Source organism: Dromaius novaehollandiae, chromosome 1 (assembly GCF_036370855.1).
Source record: "Dromaius novaehollandiae isolate bDroNov1 chromosome 1, bDroNov1.hap1, whole genome shotgun sequence".
In the NCBI taxonomy this organism is placed as follows: domain Eukaryota; kingdom Metazoa; phylum Chordata; class Aves; order Casuariiformes; family Dromaiidae; genus Dromaius; species Dromaius novaehollandiae.
In genome coordinates, this window is record NC_088098.1 from 99,286,273 (window position 1) to 99,309,368 (window position 23,096).

The 23,096-nt window shown below is 42.2% G+C and overlaps 1 protein-coding gene across 9 annotated transcripts in view; it reads left to right on the forward strand.

Annotated features, from left to right (window-relative positions):
- PHLDB2 (pleckstrin homology like domain family B member 2) overlaps positions 1–23,096 on the forward strand; it is an 88,581-nt gene that overhangs the window by 13,590 nt on the left and 51,895 nt on the right. For 3 of the 9 annotated variants that reach the window (XM_064522081.1, XM_064522039.1, XM_064522092.1), the window contains exons 2-3: positions 12,080–12,137; positions 15,597–16,945. In XM_064522081.1, the coding sequence (XP_064378151.1) occupies positions 12,080–12,137; positions 15,597–16,945 (1,407 nt within the window). Of the gene's footprint in view, positions 1–2,972; positions 3,103–12,027; positions 12,138–15,596; positions 16,946–23,096 lie in introns of those variants that run through there. The other 6 variants (XM_064522049.1, XM_064522045.1, XM_064522040.1 and 3 more) reach the window with 5 other exon arrangements.

Consider the following 23,096-nt stretch of genomic DNA (forward strand, 5'->3'; position numbering starts at 1 on the left):
CAGACCAGTTTTGCACCAAAGAAAAGACTGGGTGTAACTACACCTAAAGTCTTCAAGGGATAGCTTTATCTCAACAGACTTTATGTCTGTCAGGGAATTGTCTAGCCTCTTGCAGCTAGCATAAAGCCTGAAGCAAATCCCACAAGTGGGCTCTGGCTCATTCGACAGAAATGCAGTCATGCCCACACCTTGTGTAGATGAAATCTGTAATGCTAAATGATCAGGTAATACAGCGATTGTGACTGTGGAAGCCTGCTCTGAGATGATGGCATTTCTGAAGTGGCCACAGAGATCTCTCCTTCCTTGTCACAGAAGCATATCACTCATGAGGTACGAAGAAATGATACTGTCATTTGTCGATGCTCCCGATTAAAATGCACTTTTTGCAGACATTCCAACATTTGATTTTCACGTATATGAATTACCATGGAAACTAAACTTTTACTGGACATGCTTGCATACTCAGGGGTAATGAATTTTAAAAGCCCCTGTGAGAATGTTTGTATAGGTACTGGTGTGCTATAATGCTTGAGCTATAACACAGTTGATGTAGTAGTGCAACTGCCACAAAAGCAGTTAGCGAGGCTGACTGTTGAACCGTATCATACATCTAGCTCACATGAAAGTTTCCATACCCCTCTTCCTGACTTTCCTTAATAGCAGTACTGTTGGGTTTGTTCCAACAAGAGTAGACTGTTTTCAGCTCTTTAGTTTTTGCAGTTTCACTTATTTGCTAATTTTAAGCATTTCCAAATCATAAAACATCCACGAGTATTTTTTGTTGGTTTCATTTTTAAATTCCTAGATTCTTGCCTGTTAGTCATTCCAGCTTATCAATTTATTTCATGGCCTCAACAATGGTTGTTTCTGAGTACCTCCTGTCATTTTAGAAATAAGGCATATTCTTTCTTCATCCTTTGCTACTGAGAAACAGATGATATTGACTCAAGCAGGTAAAATTTTCCCAGCATAGATAAATGAGAGCAAAGATGTGCTCTGCCTGATCTGAGCTTTGCTAACACCGCACTAGTGTGTAGGAACTAACTAAAGGAACAATTTCATTGGCATATCTTAAATCTTTTCACAGTAATGGTTTATCCATAAGCGCAAAGTTACTCCTTTCCATACTGTTATGCTTCATTATCTCTAGGGAGATTTTTGCAGACTATAACTTACAGTTTTTTTCCCTGCTTAAAAAAAAAAAAGGGAAAAGGAAAAACACATGAGATGAAAGGAAGGCTAGCTGCTTTTGGCTCTGCCTGTGGCAGGGTTAAAAGTCATTCCTACTTCTTCCAGCTGTGAGTGGTCCTTAACTTTGCATTCATTACATGTATACGCTTTTATTTTTTAAACAGGATGTACTTTTTCTTGTTTGTTCAGTGACCAAAACTGAAGAGCCAGGTTCAACACTACTGCAAATGAATCACTCAGACATTCACAGAGACATCACAGGAGAGGAGCTTGGTTAGATTCTGGCTTATTAGAATTATTCATCTCGAAAGCTTTTCTTTTTATATGTAAACTACCTCAGACATCAGGACAGCCAAGGCCTTGTTGTTGTTGTGTTCCCATATAACCTAGATTCAGATTCTAGTGAGTGTTTACAAGTTTATATCATGGTAAATATAGGTTTTAGTCAAATAAAATATCCCCTGGAAAATGTAAGGCACGAACTAGATCAAAACTAACACTGTTTCCCCACAACAGTAACATCTATAGTGTTCTACATGTGCGGAGTGCTACCTGAGCTTTCCCTAATCTCGCAGGACCCCTGTGCAGTAGGTATGTATTGCAAGCCCCCCTTTACTCCCGGGGAAACAAACGGAGAAAGGTAGAGTGATGCGGCCACACAGCAAGGTGCACGACCATTGTTCGGGATGCTCTGGCTCACTGCCCTGAGCAGAGTCCACGAGACTCGCGCGCACCTCTGATCTCTGAAGTCTTCTTTATGGAGCTGACAACATGCTCACACTCAAAAAGCGACCGTTGGTTATACGCCCAGCTTTTGGGTCGCCCAGCTCCCACGGGTCGCAGGGTGGGACACCTCTCCAAGGGCTCCTTCGCCGTTTGCTTTCCTTGGCAAGGGCTGCAACCCAGCAGTCAGCCTTGCCGCCGCCATCACGCAGCAGAGCCCCGCGTGCACACCCCTGAAGCTGCTGAGATGGGCGCCCTGGCCAGCTCCCCAAACACACGACAGGCGAGGCCAGCAGCTCAAACCAACACGGGTGGCCGGGCCGGCAAGGGCCTGGGCCTCGTGTTTCTTGGCGTGGCTGTGCTGGAGCTGGCCGCTGCTGGAACAGGGCCCCAAGGCCGGTGGTGCCTCACTGGTGTGCGAGGCCTTGGCGGGGGTCTCCTGGGGGCTTCATGTGTGCGTACGCACACACACACGTAGGCACACCCGTATGTTTTTTCCAGGTAAGGCTCCACAGCACGAAGGCGTGAGCAAGGGTGGCGGACACTGGGGCGAGGAGGAGGAGGAAGGATGGCTGCCCCTCCTGAGCCCTGGTAACGCACCCTCACCCCAGGCAAGGAAAACCGGGCCCACGCCTTCCTCGAAACCACCCTATTTACGCAGCTAATCTCACGGGCAGGAAGCTGCCTCGTGATTAACACGTCCCCGCGAGGCTGCTCCGGCGCTGTCCCGCGGGGCCACCAGCCCCACCGCTCCTCGCCCCGGCCCCCTCACCCCTCGGCCTCGGCCCCGTCCCCGGCGTGGCGGGTGCGGCGGCCCGGGCACGGCAGGGCGCCCCGCCGCCGCTCCGTCCGCCCCCCGTTTCCATGTAGCCCCCCCTTCCCCCGCCTCATTTCCGCCGTTTATTATCTTTTTTTGTTGTTCGTTCCCCTCTTTCTCCCGTTCATTTTCTTTCCTTCCCCCCTCCCCAGCTCGGCCGCCCCGCTCCCGCGCCCCCGGCCTGCGGGGAGCGAACCATTCCGCCCGCGGGGGCGGCCGGGGCCCCGCCGGGGGGCGGGCGCGCCCCTGCGCGGGGCGGCGCTGGCTCCCGCGCGGGGGGCGGCTCCCGGCTGGCGGCGGCGGCGCTGGGACGGGGCTGGCGGCGGCGGCGGCTGGGCGGGCGGCGGGATGCGCGGCGGCTGGAGGTGGCGGTGAGTGTGGGGCCGGCCGGCGGGGAACGGCGGAAGGGGGCCGTGGGGCTGCGTGCGCTCGGCGAAGGGCTGGGGGAGCCGCCGCGGGGGGGCGGGCGGGAGTTGTCCCGCGGGGGTGAGAGCGGCGGGATCGCGGCGGCCGCGGCTCGGCGCTGGCTGCGAGGATGGCGAGAGGCTCCCTCGCAGGCAGCGAGTTGCGAGCAGCTGTCCCCGGTGTCTGCCCCGCTTCCAGGGCGGTTTGTCCTCGCGCCCCCCCCGCCCGGCCGTTTCTGACCGTTGGGGGTGCGCGCGCGCGGAGGGGGGGCGGCCGTTGGGCGGGGTCGCCGGCGTGACAGCCGCGCTCCGCGGAGCCCCGCGCATAAGCAGCCGTTTCCTCCGCGGCTTTTTCTCCTCCTTTGTCCGAGCGGCTCCCCGCCGCTGCGCGCTCGGCCCCACAAAGCCTTCCTCGCCCGGCCCCGCCGAGCCGGCGGCAGGCTGCGATGCTTGAAACCCCCGCCGCGCCTTTGGGGGCAGAGGAGGGAGCTGAGAGGTGTTTCCTATTTTATGTTTTTTTCCTTCTTCTTTCTCAACGTCGATGCTCTACCTGGTAGAGGAAGGAGGAGGTGGAACAAGACTCTTTGTCTGCGCCTCTTTGTTAGACTTGGTTGGCTTTTATAGCTTCCTACAGCTGCTTGAAGTCATTCTGCTGGGGGAAGATGGGGTTTCTCTCAAGACTCAGCTGGTGATGGATGCTCTCTAGGCATCGCTGGAGTTTCGCAGCAGGAATCCAGCATTACCTCTGACTGGCTTGTGTGAATCAAGATTTTTTTTGGCCTCAGTCTACCCTGGCACGTTGAGAACTCGTAATTCGCCCCTTCTTGTAGCTTTGTCAGCGGTGGAGGCTGTGGTGTGCCTAAGTGGCTCATGGAGCTGCAGGCTGACTGGCAAAGGTTGTTTGTAGATCCCATCCTTCTCAGAAAGCTACCCGCTCCCCCCAGCTGAAGGAATAACAGGACAAAAACCGATGGGCCATACTTTGTCTCCTCCCGCCCCAAAGCTGCCTGAGAAATTTCCCTGTGTGGAGAAGTGTCAATAGTCTGGCTATGCTTACATAAAGGATAGAGAGATGGCGTTTCTGTTCCTGCCATTGAGCTCTTGTGTGATCTTAAACACATTACTTTGTCGCCAAGTCCTTCTCCCCGTTTGCTTGTCTTGTCTACATACCATCTTGTCTACATGCCTTGGTTCATCACGTGTCTGAATCCTGCATTTCTGCTTCTCAAGGGCAGTTGTGTGGACACGTTGCCAGTGAGAACGTGGCGAATATTTGATCTTTGTGGACCACATTGCCTCTCTTTCATGGGGAAGTTGAATATAAGAGAGAGGCAATTTTGCCAGTTCTCAAATTTGGCAAATTTCTTAAATATTTCTTTTTTTCTAGGTCCTCATTCTACCCCAAAGATAAAGTATTACAATAGAAAAGGAAGAGACATGGAGATGAAAAAGGGCATTGTAGTGCAAAGTGGAATCACAAACAAGGAAGATGGGCTTTTTCTCCCATAGTGAAAGGACATAGTGTAGGAAAAAGGTATAATGTGGAAGAGTGCTTACTTGTGGTGTCAAAGGGAGGGATACATTGAACAAAGAGGGTAACAGGGTAAGAGTTACTTTCAGGGCAGTCAAATGGTAACTGCTTACCATTTTAAGGGCCAGTAACACCTTTTTAGGATTGTTTTAAGTGCTTCCTTTTCCACACCAGAAATTCCTTCCCCTTCCATCCCAACAAATGCTAAACCATTTCTTTGGGGTATCCATGTTTTCACTGAGGGAAAGGAAGTCTTTGGCATCTACCAGGACAAGAAGGGTAGTCATTTTAACCATTTTTTTCCAAAACGATTCTTATCTATACTTACCAGATACAGTTAGCAACTAGTGTCTTCAAAGTATGCAAAGATACCACTTGACCATTATTCAGAGGGAACAAAGGCCATTGTAAAAATTTGGAATATTTCTTAGATGGGAAGCAGAGGGTGGGTCAGATGAAAATAGCAGGTTCACCTTGAGACTGGAGTTGGATCAAAGAACTAAAGGATTTTGAATAGAAAGCATCAAGATCTTGTCTCTCTTTTCCACTTGAAGATCTGGAGGAGAGCTGAAATAATGAGAGTGGGAGAAAACGTGAGGATAATAGTGTCAGTGCAAGAAGTAATGCTCTGTTGCCTGTAAATGCCGTGTATTCTCTCCATTTTAGTTTGTTAGAACAAACAGTTAATTCTGATGTGTAGTAGCTGGCAGTATAGCAGACAGTGCTTCCCCCTCCATTAACTAAATAGCTATAAGATGATGCCTTGTTTCAGGTGTTCAGAGCAGCTGCTATTCCTTTAGGTTTTGTTTTAGACCATTGGGGCACATCCAAGATGCCACGGAAATCCAAGAGAAGTTTTTCTGTCTAGAAGGTTCTTTAAAGACTTCAATATAGGAGTGAATCTGGCCAGGCTTATTTTTTTCTTACCTGTATCTCTTGCAGGGGCACTCAGGTATTAATTAATTGAACTGCTTTATTTACCAGTGTTAATTATTTTAAATGGTGTCACTGCAGGTGTAGCACCTGGATTCCTCACTCGAGGGAAGGAAATCCTGAGGCTTCCTGGTAAATTGTATTTATGTAGGCAGGCGTGTGGCACGGTTTGGTAGCACAACAGCCACAGAGGACACGTCAGGCCAAGTTCAAGCTAGTTTAGCTGTCACTGTTATGATGGGGTTTGCCAAGCACTTATGATGAGAAACATTTTGTTTGGGGGCATGCTCACTGCCCTAAAAGTGCTGGAAAATGAAGAAGCATTAGAGAGCTGGAGGGGATGTTTGGAAATATGGGGCAAGTGTCTCAGGAGGGGAGACAAACTGAGGAGAAAAGGACAAAGGGAAAAAGAGACAGGACCTGTCAGGGTAAGTGGGCACTGAAGGAAACTGATTAATGAAACAAAGTGACAGACCCAAAGTGGCAGTGAAAGAAATCAGAGCAAAGCCAAGTGGATCATGGGCAAAGGTTGCCTGAGAGAGGAGGAAACTGTAATAGACAAATAGATAGCAAAAAAGTGGCAAGGACATCCAAGGAGGAAAGAAAAAGGAGCAGAAGATCTTTAGAGCTGTTTGATTAGTCTATGTATTTTCTGGGACTTGGTCATCTGCTGTGTGTGGCAAGCTCTCACTGAACATGGTAAGGGCAGCTTAAAGGCAAGTAGCATGGGAAAGGAGATACTTTTCCATAGATTATTCTGCTGCTGTACAGTGTGTGAAGTCAGATTCATAATTGTTTTTGAGTCAACCCCCCTCCTGAAATTTTAGTTGAAGATCAAGAGAGTCTGTGTTTCCTGGGCTTCAGGAATGAAAATTATATTGATTTAGCGTATTGCTGTGCTCTTACAACCACACCAGATTGTTGTTTTGTTTTTGTTAGTCTGCACAATTAGATTTAAGCAATCATAGGCCACCAGCCACCAGCATAGCTTTCTGTTTGCCGTGTCTGTATGTATTTTTTTTAATCCTGATTTGCAAATCTTTTAAGCATGCTCAGATTTCTAATAGGAAAGCAGTTAATGAAATAGTACTAGGAAAATACGTGAGAGCTCATTGCTACTGGAGTGAGATGAATCAGCCGTTAGGTTAGATTACTGACTTTAAGCTTAGCTACCAAAAGGTACCGAGGTAGAGAAAAGGAATACAGCTTTTTGAGGCTGGGTTGTTCTCTGTTAGCCCTGTTTTGCTGCATGAAGAAAAGGAGTTCATTGTTTTAATATAAATCTCTTCTTAAACTTTTCTTCTTGTTGGTAGGTTTTGTTTGGGCAGAAAGAATCAACTGTTATATTAGAAAAGTACTTCTAGCCTCAGCTTAGTTAATTTGGACTAGTCCGGATGAAACAATGGTTTGTGTGAGTACAAATTAAAGAGGAGGCAATAATACTGGCTAAAATAATGCAGTCTGAGTGAGTGTTTTAACCTCTCTTCTACCAGAGGAGTAGGAATGGGTTTAGATTAGTTGAAATGTGTACTTTAACAGTTACAGTTTCAGCTAAGAATAGCTATTATTGAACAAAAGTTACAGAGCTTCAGCATTTCCACTGTAATTTTCTTTTGGATTCACTCAGCAGTCAATGTCTCTTATGTCAACTTTTTAAGATCTCAAGTTGTGATCACTGAGCTATAATAGTTACGCAGTAATGAATATTTTCATTTTTGATGTATATTTCAAATCATCAGTTTTCATGATCTGATAAAATACGTGGTTTCATTCTACTGGAAAGGGCAACTAATATGATGACTTCTGCAGCATCCATTCTTATAAAGTAGGATAGAATCATGTTTTTAAAGTAGGACAGAATAATTACCAAAAAAAAAAGTATTTAGGTGCAATTTTGGCTGCTTACTTGGAGTAGCTGAGGTAGTTACTCCAGTAAAATAAATGTGATTTATTAAGGGCATAAAGTTTTTTGGGATGTTTGCTGTTGTTGTTGTTGCATTGCCTTTTTTTTGGCTACTGAGCTCCTTCTCCAATATCCAATGTGATACTTTCTTAGAGGAAAAGATAAGCTGTTAGAGCGGCTTCCTCTGCCACTCCCTTTTCCACATCGGAAACCTGCAGGATTACAAGGGACGGACTTAGTCAAATCTGATTCACAGTTATTTGATTTTAAATTTATTTAATGTTGGTGCAAGTGCCAAGCTGTGCGCTTTGGGAACCAGAACTCCCAATATCCCTAACCAGACCTTGTGATCATTTGCACTATAGGGACCAATGTTTTGCAGGATCTGTATCATGAAAGGCTGGGGACTGAACAGTTTTCAAGGCTGTGCTGGCAGGGAATTAGATGTATCTCAGGATCTAGTACATTGTGTTGTGGGGGAGGAGGAAGAAGAGGAGGAGGACAGGGAGAAGAATGTAAGTGGATCTGTAGATAACAGCCTTGCTGAGTTCCCCAGTTTTCATCAGAGGTGACTATGATCCCCATTAAGGATGTGTCTATTCACTAGTTTATGGGTATAGAATCTCAACTGAATTATGCAGGTGGCCTTCTGTGAATATATTGCTTTAGTTTGGCAGGAGGCTTTAAAGGGTTGGGTGAAGACTGATTTACACATGTGTGTTTTTAGAGGTAAATTATAGAGCCCCATGTGTTTTACTTTTCAGTAAGTTTGAGTTTATCAGCACTCTTTCTTCTGCAGAAATAAGCAAAGTTAAGGAAAAAACACAGTCTTGATTTAATCAGGAGCAAGTGTATTGTCTTAAGATTACTCAGGAAAGAAGTAAATGAGCTTGGTAATGGAGTAGTCCATCTTTGGTCTTAGGTGTGGCAAGCCGTGGGAAAGTGAAATCTCCAGGCATTGAAGCCATTAGCACTTGTTCATCAAATTTTGTTCAGGGTGGAAAAATTAAGGAGACTTGCTTTTCTCCTGAACCATATGTGTTTTATTGGAACAGATGAAATAGACACTAATCATTCAAGAACCTTCTTGTTTCTGAACAAAAGAAACTCTAATGATGTTGTGTGGACTGTGACAGTGATGCTTTTCTATCCCTGCCCTCTGTCACTTGGAGTATCATGTGCTTCCCATGGATGGTTGTACCCTGCTCTAGGAGCTTCTGAAGACAGAGAACACAGTGGGGCAGGAACTGCTGGGAACGACTTCTTGTGATGTTTTCTGAGAAACTGCAAAAGAAGAATCAATAAAGTGCAGAAAAGCCTTAGAGGAGAGAGATTCAAATTTAAGAGAGTCAAATTTAAGAACCTTCTTTAAAAAGAGACTTTATTTTCAAAGGAACACCTCAGCTGTTTCTGAGGGACTGTAACTGACTTGGTTGGTAATGTAACAGCAAACTGTATGCCATGAAAGGCCTTTCTGAAGGGAGGTGGGTATCAGCCGAAGCAGAAGTAAAGGAAGGGGAAAGAATTAGGTGTGGTGAGAAAATATCACCCAAATCTGTGAAATGAATGTTGGGCAGAGTTTTACCTGTGGCTTGGTAAAGCTGCAGTTCTATGCTTCTAAGCTGAGTGAAAGGAATTTTATTATAAAGCAACCCTGTGTTATAATATATTAAAACTGGAATCCTTTGTTTGTCTCACAGCCTATTTCTTCTGGTCGTTAGTAAAACAAAACTTAATTTGGCCTGGGCACTGTACAGATGAAACATGATTGGTAATGGTGTGTACATTCACTTCTGATGACTTTATAAATACCAGATGAAATCATTTTGCTTCCTTCCAGACAAGGCAGAGTGCAGTGTATGCTCTTTAACGAAAATCAGTCTGGCTGGTTGTTGGATGAGGCCCCGTATGATCCTGGTCGCAAAGAATATGGTTTCATGTGAGCAGATAAAACAGTTCATTTTGAGCTGTTTATTTGTTTAATTCACTAATTCATTAGTTGTTTATTATTTATGTTCACAGCAGAGATTTGTAGAATGAAAGTTCTTTTCCAGAAAAAAAAAATCCAATTATGGTTAGATGATGACTTCTCTGATATCTCGTTCTTTAAGAACAGAGATGTGTAATGAATTCTCGAACTGAAACTGTATAAATATTTAATCTTTTAAAGACATTCTTCGTCTCGGCTATTAGCAAACTCAAGTATTCTTGAAAATGAACGAAAGATTGGATTTTCAGTTAGTTAAAAACCGTTCCCTTTCTTGTGAGATAGACAGGATGCAAATATATGAGGAATGAACAGCTTTTTTTTTCTTTGTTTTTACTAGTGGTTTCACCAACCATTTTAAACAAAAAGCAGCAAAGATAGAGATGCAAGAAATCTAGTTATTTCCTTTCCCTTCTTTTAAAGCAACCCTTCCTTTTGTCTTTTGATTCCAGGTTGACCATATTTTAATTTTCTGATTGATAATATAATTATACTTTTTGGTATAGAGCAGCATGAAATTTTGAGGCACACTAGTTCTCTATGGAAAGCTGAATATGTCCTGAGAAGTTGCAACATTTTTGGTTCTCTTCTGGGGAGCACTGGGCTTGAATTGTATTTTTAATAGCTGCTTTCATGCAAGCAATATGCTAAGACAGTAATGTAGCAGCACTTTTAACAGGATTTCTGTACCATTCCTTAATATTTTGTGGGCAGGCAAAAGGCAGAGTGCCAGTTCTAAAGGTGGGATAACCACTTTTAGCTCTTGTTAGTGCTCAGTGCAGGAACCAGTTTAATTAGGGATCTGCATGTTGACTGTGTCTCTCTAACTGCCTGCAGCGAGCAGACTGCTGAGGTCCTCTTAGCCACATTCCCAGCAGTAAAGGAGCCTCTAACACGGTAGAGACTTTGAGTTGGGAGGATTAGTGGTAGCAGGCGCTTAGTAAGAGAAGGCAAGGCAAGCTGGAAGGAATTAGGGAAAGAATCTCCCTGTGGGGCGAAAGGCCCAGCAGGGTGAAAAGAACAGTAAATGTTTAATGTCAATAAAATAACCTGTTGAGCATGAAACTTGGGTTTAAGAGCTGTCTGCTATCCAGGCTGTTTCCCACAATTTGTTCTGGAAAACTTCAGGCCTGTGGCGCTAGAGAAGGCAGATGTGGAGCCCGAGTCTCCCTAGGAGGTAGGGAGGTGTGAGGGGCTCTTCCCTCTGCCTGACCCCTTGAAAGGCAGAGCTGTTGCCAGAGAAGGGTGAAGTTCATATTCTTGGAGACGACTGTCAGGGTGAAGCCTGCTGCTCACTGTGAAGAGAGGTGCCTGACAGAGTGCAAACTCTCCCCTTAGAAGGAGTGAGAAATGACCTCTGTAGAGAAGAAGAAGAAAAGAAAAAGCATTATAAAGTGAGATCAGCACAGATATGATTCATGCAATAACAGAGGGGAGGGAAAGGGTCTGGCTAACACAGCAGGAGAGCGCCTTCGAAGGGAAGAAAGCAAGGAGATAAGAGCCAGAGCCGCTGCAAAGAAGTCTCTCTCCATAGGGATTTAGCAGTCAGCTTGCTTCTTTTCGGGCTGTCCTCCTAGGAGAATAATGCAAAAAAGCTTGGCAAGCAAATTCTGTGCAACAGAGATGTGAAATGTTGAGGTTGTGACTACTGAGGCTAAATAGGTGGCTCATCTGTAGACAGCTTAAGCCATCTGTTTCCATTCTTTCTTTCTTTTCTGACACATTTCTGTTTGCCTGTCCAGCATTGAAGTGCAGAAGGCCTACAGATGGTCACTATTAATTTTGTCACTTGATGCAATTTTTTAAAGCTTTTTTGTCAACCTTTTAAAAACAGATGTGTGTTTGGAAAAAAAAAAAAAGAAAAACCCTTTTCTTTTGATAGAGCAACCCACTACAGATTTTCTATTTGGATTTTGATTTAATTTTAGTCTTTAGTGCTGGAATTGAATTTTGGCATTTCTTTTAAGCCAAGTCTCTTTTGTAGCTGTATCAATTTTTTTTATAGACTTTGAAGAATCACTTTGCCTTCATAGTCTGGTTTCTTTGGAGCTTTAGAAATTGTTTCATGCCAAAATATTTTCTATGCATACCTGTTTTTAGATAGATTTCTTTGTGATTGCAGGATGCTGGCATTAGGTGGGATGAATTTGGGCTATGAGCTTTCAACAATAGTCTTCTGCAGGAAAGCCCAGCCTTCTTAATGGTTTTTTAAGGAAGCCACAGGAATGCAAATAGAACTCAGGAGCTATGACTAGTAACTACCTGCACAGATTCGAGATCATAGATAATATCAAATTATCAAATCAAGATATATGGCCTCTTAAACTCACAGAAGAAATCCAGTCAGGTTTTTTACAGCCTTCACATTAAACTTGGAGTGTCCTTTCCAAATATCTTTTAACATACTTCTTTATGAATTGTTTCTGGAAATTTTTGCACAAGAAAAGTAAGTTTTGGTCTGTACTACATATTTTAAAAAATGTTCTCAGAATATATTTCTTAAAGCAGTATTTTTTTCTTTGGTTACTTTATTTGCAGGTCAAAATTCATCCGTTTCATTCTAATTAGCTTTGTTTTAACCATCCTGTAGAAGACAAATATGATGCCAAACAGAAGTAACCTCTCCTCCTTTCAGAATGTTGGATCAGGTAATCAATTAATAAAAATGAAGTTTGTTTGTCATTTTACTTAGATGTTTCTGAATGTGCTGTTGTCTCTGGTCCTTTAATTCTGCTGACTCTTAGATAAGATCAGTGCTCTGCTCTTACTCCATGTCCAACTCATTTTACCAGCCAAAAATGAGGCCATAGTTGTGGTATTTGGATACACTGTGCCCATTCAAGCTGTCCATCCCCTAGCAGTTTAATATCTGGTTGGAATACATATTGATGACCCTCAGCTAAAGAATTCAGGAAAGTAAGATAAGAAAAGAAATGAAAAACAAGAAGTGGGGAGGGGGGAAAGAGAAGGGAAGAATTTGCCTCCCTATAGCTCCAGGCAGCAAATACTTTGCCAAAGAGACGAGCCTTACACTGCGCTCCGAGGGTTACTGAGGGAGAGCTGCGAGGGTTACGAAGGAGAGCTGTGGCTGACCTTGAGGCGGGATGGCTCCTGTATATGCCGTATACACCACTCGTCTACACCACCCGGAGCTCCCTGCCCAGCCTCTGTAACTGCATGTGAAGGCAGCGTCAGCTGGAATGTGGAACGAATCCTGCTATATTCATAAAGTTGCATTCCAAACATTAACTTAAAAATAAACAAAGCAAACAAGCTCTGCTTTGTGGGAAAAAGTTAAGGTTCAGTTAAACACGTGCTGTAGTCCAGTTGGGGTTTAACCTTATGATTGTGGTCACTGTGGTGTTGGAACCAGAAACAGGAATTGGCATATAGTATAGTATAGAAGAGTTGAATTCAAGTGGCTACATGAAGGTATTGTGACCATTTTTGCTGTACTTGTTTGGATTTAAAGTACAATGAACCCTGTGTTGCTGTGGTGAACAGGCCTGAAAGTTTCCATGAGCTAACCTGGTGTTTGGCAAAAGCATTTAGTCTTCACAGAATTAAATGTGACCTGCTGGTGTTGCAAGGCAGTAATAAACAATTATTAAGGTTCCATTAATGTGTCTGCTGAACTATTAATATAGGACCGAGTGGAATGCAAAAACATTTGAACCTCAGCTATATTCAAATTATGATTTGGGCAGTACATTTTGGATTTGAGATTAGCTTTCATATTTAAGAGAGATTTGGAAAAGGGAAGGGGAAAGAGAACAGAGGTTACATTCTGTTGCAGAACAGAAGGGTAAGTATACAAGGCATATAGGTTGTGTTTTATGTATTTGTGCTCTCAGATAACTGCTCCACATCTTTTTCTTCCTCATAACACCACTAATATGATAAGTGCTTGATCTTTTTCAGATGTCTTTGTTTTTGTCTTGACGGTGTTATGCTGAACATGGGTCACATTCTTCCTTTTGTTCATTTGAACTTTATCATTGCTATTCATCAAAAGTTGTGAAAGTAATTAAAAAATATCAAGTAAAATGTCACATTATAAGAAATTATTTTGCTTACAGCAGTGATAGTCTGATAGTCAAATGCAGCTTAGGTAGTTCTGTCATCATAACAAACATGTTAAAAGAATAGCAAATAAAATCATGGTCTGCATAAAAATATTAAATTCTGTGCAGTAGTAAACCCAAAGCTTGAGTCTGAAGCTGCAATAAATGCTTTCAGTCATTAGTAGAGCTTGTAATTAACACACTCTTAACCAGGTCCACAGTCCTCAAAAAGATGTCTTTGCTTTCTTCTGTAACGTTCACTCATTTTATTCTCTGTCTGTTCAATTCCATTATTTGTCACAGTTACCTTTGTTCTTAAATTAATGTTTTTTTCCCTTAAGAATTGAGGAGAATGTGTTATTATGCACCTAGACTTAACATAGTTTGCATAAGTTAGAGATCATTTTCACAAGCCTGTGAAACAGATGGATATTGAATGATGCCCTGGACAGTAATGAATCCCAGTTTTTTCACCATGTTAACAAAGCAGGTCCCATAAACAAAGACTACCCCCAAAGGATGTATTGCCCCCTTCACCAGATGTGTGAGCCTAGTGATCCTTAATGAAACTGGATCGTCTCAGCTCTGCTCTGAAGCTGTGGTCCAGGGGTAGGGGAGAATACAAATTGTGTGTCTAGATTAATATAATTGTCTGAAATGGTATTGAGAAGAGGATTATCTCTGAGGATTTTAAAAGTGCTTTACATGTTAAGATGTTAGATTTTCCTGTAGAGTGGCAATCTGAGACTAGGTTTCCCATGAGCTGGCTGAAGTCACAGCTGAAATGTGATTAAGCCAAGAGTAAATCCCAGAAACGATCCTTATTTTCAGAAGCAACGCTTAGTGGCACTGCAGCAATTGACACTGAAGAGTGACTGCCTTATTAGTTTGAAGCACAGATAGCCTAGCGCTTCCAAGAAACCGCTCTAAAGGTTAATGGTGCCATTTCTACATCAGTTGAGGTCTAAGTGCAAGCCTGCTGAGCGTCCTCTTATCTGCTGCAGCAATTGATGCTGTCATGAGCTGGACTCCTTTCTCTGCTTGCTGGTAGGTGGAACTCAGGACTGTAGGCTGGAACTTGTCATGTAGTTGAATGATAACATTACCACAACAAAGGCTTTTTCAGTCTGTGTCTTCTTCCAGACTAGAATTTATAATTCTGAATATGTGTTAGGGGCCTGGGACCTTAAACTGCTGTCAGTATTTTTAATGGTCATGTGATTTTCTTTTTTTTTTCATGAATGAAGTCGTGGAGGCTAGCATTATACTTCCTTAAGGCTATCCTTTAACTAAAATGCTGTTTGCAGATACAGTTGTGCAGCTTTGTGTTTTAAAAACTTTAGAGCACTGAGCTAAAACACCTTGAGAACTGGACCTCAGTATTATACTTTTCTGTAAACCTTTGCATTACAATCCGCAGAGTAAGTGGAAACATAACAAATTCTTTATGAGCTTTGAATTGGGCTCATTAGTGTATTGGGAGGCAGAACGCATTATTTGTACAGGTTAAAAGAAAAGATGGTCCACAACAGTATCTTAAATTCTGTATCCTGAACTTTGAGACATACATTCAGTTCTTCTCTCTCCTGTCAGCTTTGCAGCTTGCTTTGTATCTCAGTTCCTCAGCTGTTTAAAAAAAAAAAAAAAAAAAAAGGGGGGGGAGGGGGGAACAGGATGACAGTGATGTTCCTTACCTCACGGACATCTCAGGAGGCCCAGGATTATAACGGCTGTGAGCCACAGTGTCCTCCGATGGATAGGACACCAAAGGAAGAATCTAGTCTCTTCCCAACTGTGTTGCTGATTTGTAGTATAAATTTGGCGATGTTCCCTTCTCCTTTTTTCCCCTCAGTCTTTAACTGCAAAAATGGGTATCGGAAGGTTGCATATACCTTCCTTTGTCTAACAATCTGAGATACATTGATTACAAGCACAATAATTACTAGAAAAAGTATTTTTTTAAATTAATATGCAGGCATGTGCATGCAAGAGGCTTCTTACTTATTTGCTAAAAACTTTTTTTTTTCCTCATCTTCCTTACAGATTCCAGTAAGATTATGGCAGAGTACAGCCACGCACAAAACCAGATGGAATTACAAAATGCTAGTTTGGGAAAGGGTTCTGTGGTGAATTCACTTGAAAACGGTCTCCAGGATATTATGGAAAACCTCAACCCGAAGAAATATTCATCAAGTCTCAAATTTAAAACAAACGGGGACTATGCTGGTTCTTATTTAACCCTTTCACAACCTGTGCCCGCTAAAGCCAATCCTTCCTCCAATGTTAAAAATACACACTCGATTACCAAAATTCAAGGAGGTAAGCTGTTCCCTTGTGAGAGCCCATATCTTTCAGATAAAAGCATCCCTGTAAAGCATTTGAGTTCTGTATCTGGCACTTCTCCATCCTTCGGCGGGTACAGCTTGGGAAGGACAGACTTTGATATCCACGCCAACAGAGAAAATGAAAAATCCCTTGGACATGTGGATAAGTTTCACTACTCAAAGTACAGTCAAAAAAACAAATCGTATGACAACGTCTACTTCCCCGGAATGCTGGACATGAAGAAGATCTCAGGCTCTCTTCTTACAATGTGGAATGGAAGCTCAGGGAGTGAACTGACGCTTTCACCTGTAAGCAATTCAGGGGCAGCCAGCATGCCTTCGAGCCCAAAGCAAGGCAGGAGGATGAATATTCAAGACAGCCTGGCTCTTCATGCGAGACCAGTTAAACACAAGGATGTGGTGACAGAGCCTCTGAGTTCACGACCTAGGAAATACTCTGGCGGATCTCTAAGTCATATGGGAATGTACAGTCGTTCCCTACCCAGACTTTATAAATCAACAGAAAGCCAGTTGATGCCATTAAGTTTGCCCCCGAGAAACTCTCTGGGTAATACTAAAAGGAAAAAACTTGGCGAAAAAGATCTACCTCAGAATGTTTTAGATGCTGATAATTACCTGAATTTTTCTTCTTGCAGCTCAGGGGTTTTGCCACATGCAAATTCTGTGTCTGAGAATAATCCCTATGTTAGTTCGACTCTTAGTGTTCCTCCAAGTCCTCGAATTGCTAAAAAAATGCTTTTAGCTTCTTCTTCCTCCTTTCTTTCTGATGATTTTGATAGATTTGGGCTCTCAGGAACAAGTCCCAGTAATTCTTTCTCCCCTGTGGACTTTGACAGATCATTCTCTGTCAGAAGAAACCTCTCCACTAGTTCCATAGAATTTGATGAAATGGATTTGGAAAGTTTCAGACAGACACCAAACTCACTGCAAACTTCTGTAAGAGAGCGGAAGAACAGCATTAGTTCCATTTCTGGAAGAGATGACCTCATGGACTATCACAGGAGACAGAGGGAAGAGAGACTTAGGGAGCAAGAGATGGAACGCCTGGTAATTTTTCCTTTTAGTTTTTCCTGACAGTTAATGTTTGAAAAACGTCCTTTCCAAATCTAGCCATTAGAGGGGTACAGTAAAATGTACGCTGTTGTGTTTGGAAATTCATATCTTGTCTACTTGAGATGCATTGCTTATTATGGCAGTCCCTGAAGCTAATACTTAAATAGTCTGCTGCTTTAACAGCTCAGATTGTATTATTCAGCCAATTTAAAAAAAAAAAAAAAAAGTGTTGGGACCCACATAAATTATGATCATTCATCCTGTGGGCTCTGTTAAAATGTCTACATACATAAAACCCACAAATTGCACTGAAAGGATCCAGCACTTTTGTTTAGTTCATGGCTGTTCATTTGCAGTAACTGGGTGAAAAAAAAAATCTTTGTCTTCATTGTAAGCTGCTTGGAGTCATGTTTGTATATGTGCTATGCTGTGTATTCAAGTATACATTGGAGTCGTTTTCATCCTAATACTCTCTGCTTGATTGCAGCTTTTCCTTCTGAATATTTTCATTAAAACATAGGCTTCCTTTCTTCCCCCCTAAAATGGACAGTAGCAGGAAGGGACATAATTTTTTTCTGTCAAAACTCTGGAGCAAAACAGCACATACTGCCTCGGCACTGAATTAAACTTCATAGTAAAATGAAACTTACTTGTGTTATTGAAACAACTTTTGAGGGAAGAAAAGTACTCAGAATATACAAAGAGAGGAGAAACAGTTTCATATCAAAATTTTCCCTAAGAGGGTACGTAGCATTCCTTGGAGAAGTTTTTGCAGTGACTACAAAGTCTAGCTGACCCTGTTTACATGTCTTCAAATTATACAGATTTTATTGTTCACTAAGAACCTGAAGTCATTAAATGGGCAAATTTGCATCTTGGATTTGTGACAGTAACTTTGTATTTGTATTTGTGTGCTTTAAATCAAATCTTTTTATTTTTGAGGAAAATGGAAATAGGATGCTCCTAAACCTGTCTAGCTTATGTATAGTCAAAGTAGAGTCTGCAGTAAAGTTCCCTTCTCATGCATGCCTATTCCTGTAGGCCAGAGTGGAAAAATACACAGAGAAATATGAGGAGAGAGTGGTGGTTGGTCATTTGAGGTCACAAATAAGGGCGCAGTGAGTGTGCAGGGTCATGGCCCCCATTCTGAGCCAAATGTTTAAACAGATTCAGCTGAAGGATCATAATCTGTTCAAATCTGTTCCTCCAGTCCTATGTTCATCCTTGACACAACCTCAATTGCGAGGAATTTTTTACGAGGGCAAAGTCCTTCATTTTCATCGTTGTTCTGTTCAGAGGTATACCGTATAAAATACACATTACTGGTTTGCAAGACATTGTAAAAATGTTCAGCTTGGCATGCTTGAAGTCAGACATCTGAAATTCAGGCCCAGATTTAACAAAGTAGTAGGCGTTGCCCCCTCTCCCCACTTCTATTTGATGCTACGAAATGTGCTTTTCCACATTACGTTATGCAGTTGCCACTGGAAACGTTCACGGACTCCATCTGAAGCTGTGGCTTCTCGTTTCTCAGAAACACCAGCAAGATTTTAAAGGGTGAGGAGAGTCAGTTGGAAGTAGAAGTGATTAGATAGCTGAGAAAAAGTTGTTACCCTTTGCATGCAAAAGCAGAAAATGTTAGCAGAAATGCTTACGGATAATTTCTCTTTCCTCCTGCTGTCTTCTCCCTACCATTATTTGACTTCATTTTGAAATTTCCTCTCTTCCAGTCCTTTGGAAAACAAGATCTTAATGTTTTTGTGTGTGTAAAGTGGTTTTCTTATTATCAGAGGGTTTTTCAATCAGTAATGCTGTAAACGTGAGAGATAATCAGCCATAAAGGGCAGTACAGTACAACGTATTTATATTTCAAGGAACAACTTTTTTGTGGTGAGGGATTGAAGATATTAGGGGGTTGCTTCTGCATTCAGTAATGCTAAAATTTGTCGTGGTTTTATGTGTGGACGTAATGACTAAATTTTTTTCCCACTTCCCAGGACAATACTTTTTTCAAGTCCTGATGCTTTGGTGAGAGAGTTTGCCTATTTTTTTCCAGCATGTTAAATTTTCTGAAAAAAAGATAAAGTTTTGTTTGTTACATATAATTTAAAGAGGAAAAAATTTCCTCCTACTTGAATTCATCTTCCCTTCAGGACTCTGCTAAATATTTTTTTTCCTTGTTTTATCTGGTCGAAGAGTTGATAGTCAGGACAGTGCCTCATCCCTATGGTCAAAGAGCAATAGAGAATAACCACAAAGTTGGTTTTCGGATCTTTGTGAGGAAGGAATATATCTGTAAAAAATCCACTCTGTTAGTGTCCCTCTCGGAGCCCCCCATCAGCCCTTTGTACATGCAGGGCCTGACCTGTTTTGTTTTGGTTTTGGCTTTCTGAGTGGACAGAGCTCACTGATCCCTGTGAACAGGGTCTTTGTGTATCCAGCCCAAGTTTCCAAAGAGCAGGTTTGTCCAACTTCACTGGGATATGCCATGGACAAAGGTGCCCCAGGTTTGCACAGGCCTGCTTCCAGGGGGAAGAAAAAAAAAACAACAACCAAACAAGTGCTCTTCAATAGCAAAAATGTGTGTTTTGGAATCAAAGAGCTGAGTAGAAGTCCTGGTTGAGCAGCTGGTAGATAAATGGCTGGATAAATGTAATCCATTTTTATACAAATTTTTGACTCATATATATTGTACTTTTGAAGCAAGGTAGGCAGAAGAAAAGTTTGGGACTATTCAGAGAACTTTATTGGAAACATGACCCTCCTTTTAGAGGATTAGACCACTCTACAGTTCAGATATAAAGTGGAGCTTAGTTTGCAGCGGTACTGCTACTACAGCTCCTGCTGGCAGAGAGCAAGTTTAGGGTGTTGTGTTTGTCAGCCACAATTCACCTCTGAATTTTTTAGCATGGATGCATTAGAGTTTAACTGAGTATCTGCCCTTGGTCTCTTATCTTTTGTTTTTTCTTTTCTTTTTTCATGGAAATTATGAGTTTTACTTGTGATAGTCTGGAAATCTGTTAAACCTGTGCTTAGTTTCCTTTTTAAGGAGCAGAGGCTTCTCTGGAAGGTTGTATCTGAAGCTGTTGTCACAGCCTGCTTGTGAAACCCAGTGGTCTGTTGTCATTGCCCAAAGTAATAAGCATATAAGTTAAAAAAAAAAAAATGGTACAAACAGTGCAAATATGCACTGCAGTTTTTTGGAATGACTTAAACATGCGCATTTGTTACCCCTGCACCAAGCAGAAAAGTCTTATATGTACTTGTGTATTTGGTATTTCTTTCTCTCACTTTCTTTTGATTTGCCTTTTATGGCTAGATTTACCAAAACTAGCTGAACACTAGTGTCACTTATATTGCCAACCTGTTCATCTGTGACTTGAGAAATGGGAGGAGCCAGTGTTTCCATTGCTGCCCCCTCTCCAGTTTTACTGTTGGGAGCTGCGGACTCAGGGGCTATGGGAGCAGATGGGCTGGCAGAAGGTTGCTCCTCAAGCTTGTGGAAATAAAAGACTGATCCATTAGTCTGCTTCAGCTTCCTCTCTAGCAGAGCTGACCGGACATTGCATCTTGGTGTAGGGATGTTTATACAAGTTTTATACAAGTAGAAGTCAGAGTAAGCTGTTGCCGTAGTTATCCCATGATGCTGATAAGCAACAGAAAACAACGCTGTGGTCTACGTATATTCGCTGAGATTCAGTTAGCAATTGGAATTCTTCTTTAAAAAAAGATAAAATTCACCTTTTTTCTGTCTGAGATAAAAGTCTAACTGTAGCAGCTACTGGAATTGAAAGACAGCCGTTCTGTTCAGCCTGGGAGGAGGTCGGGGATGGGATGACACAGACAACATAGTCAGATAGATATTAAGGCCATCTATTTTTTTGATACCCACTCATTTGAATAGCACCAACCTTGATGATTCATTGCTGATGTTTAAGCAGTACAATATATTTCCTCTAGATGGTGCTAAATATTTAAAAATTCCTTGGGCAGGATTTGCAGTATACCTTCCATAGGCCAGCTGTCTGTATGGATCTGTAAGCATATGTTTACAAACACTTTTACTACATGCAAGAATTGTACTTGGAGAGATTTCAGCTTCTAGGAACAATGACCTGACAAGCAATAATAAAATTTGAGGAGCTTATTTTTTCCACAGTCGGCTGAGCATTGTTCTGTAAGTAGGAAATAATACAAAACTACCCTGATTCTGGAAAGTATTTAGCATTGATTCATTACAATTTTGTATGCTGTGCTCGTGTGAGGGAAAACGAAATGAAAACATTTTGGAATTTTCAAAGTGGTGTAGCTTTAAAACTATGGTTAGTAGAGCTTATTGATTTCCTATGCCGCTTGGAAAATCTCACATGCATGTTTTAAAAATTATTTTGGCAATGTGTCTTTTTATAGATCCTTTAATCATACAGTATCCAAGCTGTACTTAAAACCAATAGTGACTGAGCTCTTACAGGAACTCTAGCCAGGTAGACAAAGGCTAGATCAAGATATTTTTTTCCCACCACTAATACTTGGCAATCTTTCTACTGTTACAAAATGGCTACTTAACAACAAGTTAATTTAGTGAATTAGCGAGTGCCATATAACAGATTTAAAAAAAACCCTGCAGAATGTAATTAATGCTGATGACTCAGTCAATTTTCACTTCAGGAATATTACTTTTTTTGTTTTGCAAAGTATTCCTGTAGCATTCTTGATAATTCCAAGTATGGATTTAGTTTACTCCTCTTCAAAATATGATGAATAACTAATGGGCAAATAGACGTATGGTTTTACTTCAAAAAAGTACATACATAATTTTTGCAGTTATATGTTTTATCAAAGGGAACAGTATGGGCCAGGTAGAAATCAATTTCAGTAGAACTTATTTTATTTACAGAGCTTAAGCAAGTATCATACTAAAGCTTTACACTTTAGACTCCTATCCTTAGTGTAATTTTAAAATGAGCATCTGCAGAAGTCCTGTAGGAGCAAAAGGGCATGGTCTGAACAAAACACAGTACTTGAATGAAGAAACGGAGTTTGCACTTCTCTGTTCTGAAAGGTGATTCTTTGCGAATGCACAGTGGTATTTTGAGAACTAGCGCTGCTTCATCAGGAGCCAAATCCACGCCTGCCGAGGGACTGCGATGCACGAGCTAATTCTGCAGCAGCTCTGCTCCTTTTCTGCCTGGCGAACAGCTCTGGCTCTGGCCTGTCCCTCTTGTCTTCCCCACTTCCATCGCATTTCATTTGTGTTCGAATGGGGAAGGCGAGGATGAGCCATGGCAGCCTGATGCCTCCACCCAGCTGTCAGCTCTGAACAGGGGCTGTCTTTCTACAGGTCTTCTCCTGACAGGTTTCTGTGCTGTAAAAGGCTCCCTGTGCATCAGCCTTGAGAAATACTAGTACTTTTTTTTCAAATTCTGTGCTGCTAGTAATAACCTCGTAGCCAAAAAGCTAAATGTAATAGAACAAGGACCGAAAATTATGAAATACATGAGGCTGATGTGAGAAACTGGTGCAAAGTAGAGGGAAGAGAAGGGGAAGAACAGCTATAGGGTTATTTTCAGACCCATTTGAAAGTCTAGCTGTGAAATAAGTTTCTCTCTCAGTATCTGACAGATGCAAAATCATCAATGCCTTAAAAAAGCTGGAAGGAAAGAGAAGCCTTTCTCCTGCCTTGTGCCCATGGGATACTGAAGCTGTCAGTAAGAGAGAAGGTTTGGGGAGTTTATTCTGCTGTCTTCCCCAGTCTCTCTGCATTCCCCCACCACCACCACCATCCTCTTTGACTAGCTTCTGCACCAAACTTGTGCTGTGAAGCTGGTGGTTTGCTTGCACATGAGGTTTTTAAAGAGCGAGGGTGGAAAAGTGCTGTTGCTTGATAGCTGAAAAGAGCAGCAGCTTCCCCTTCAGACAAAGGGAGCCATGGCTGCCCTGATTAGCCATAATTCTTGTCAGCTTCAGTCATAAAAGACAGAGACTGCACATGTATTTTTAATGAAATCTTGGGTTATACAGCTGCTAAAGGCACTTATCTAAAAAGCTTCCTGCTTGCCACAGTTGATTAGTCAAGTCCTGCTTTGATGCCTAGATATGACATCACCTTTTCACATTTTTAAAATTTGTATACGTGACATGCACC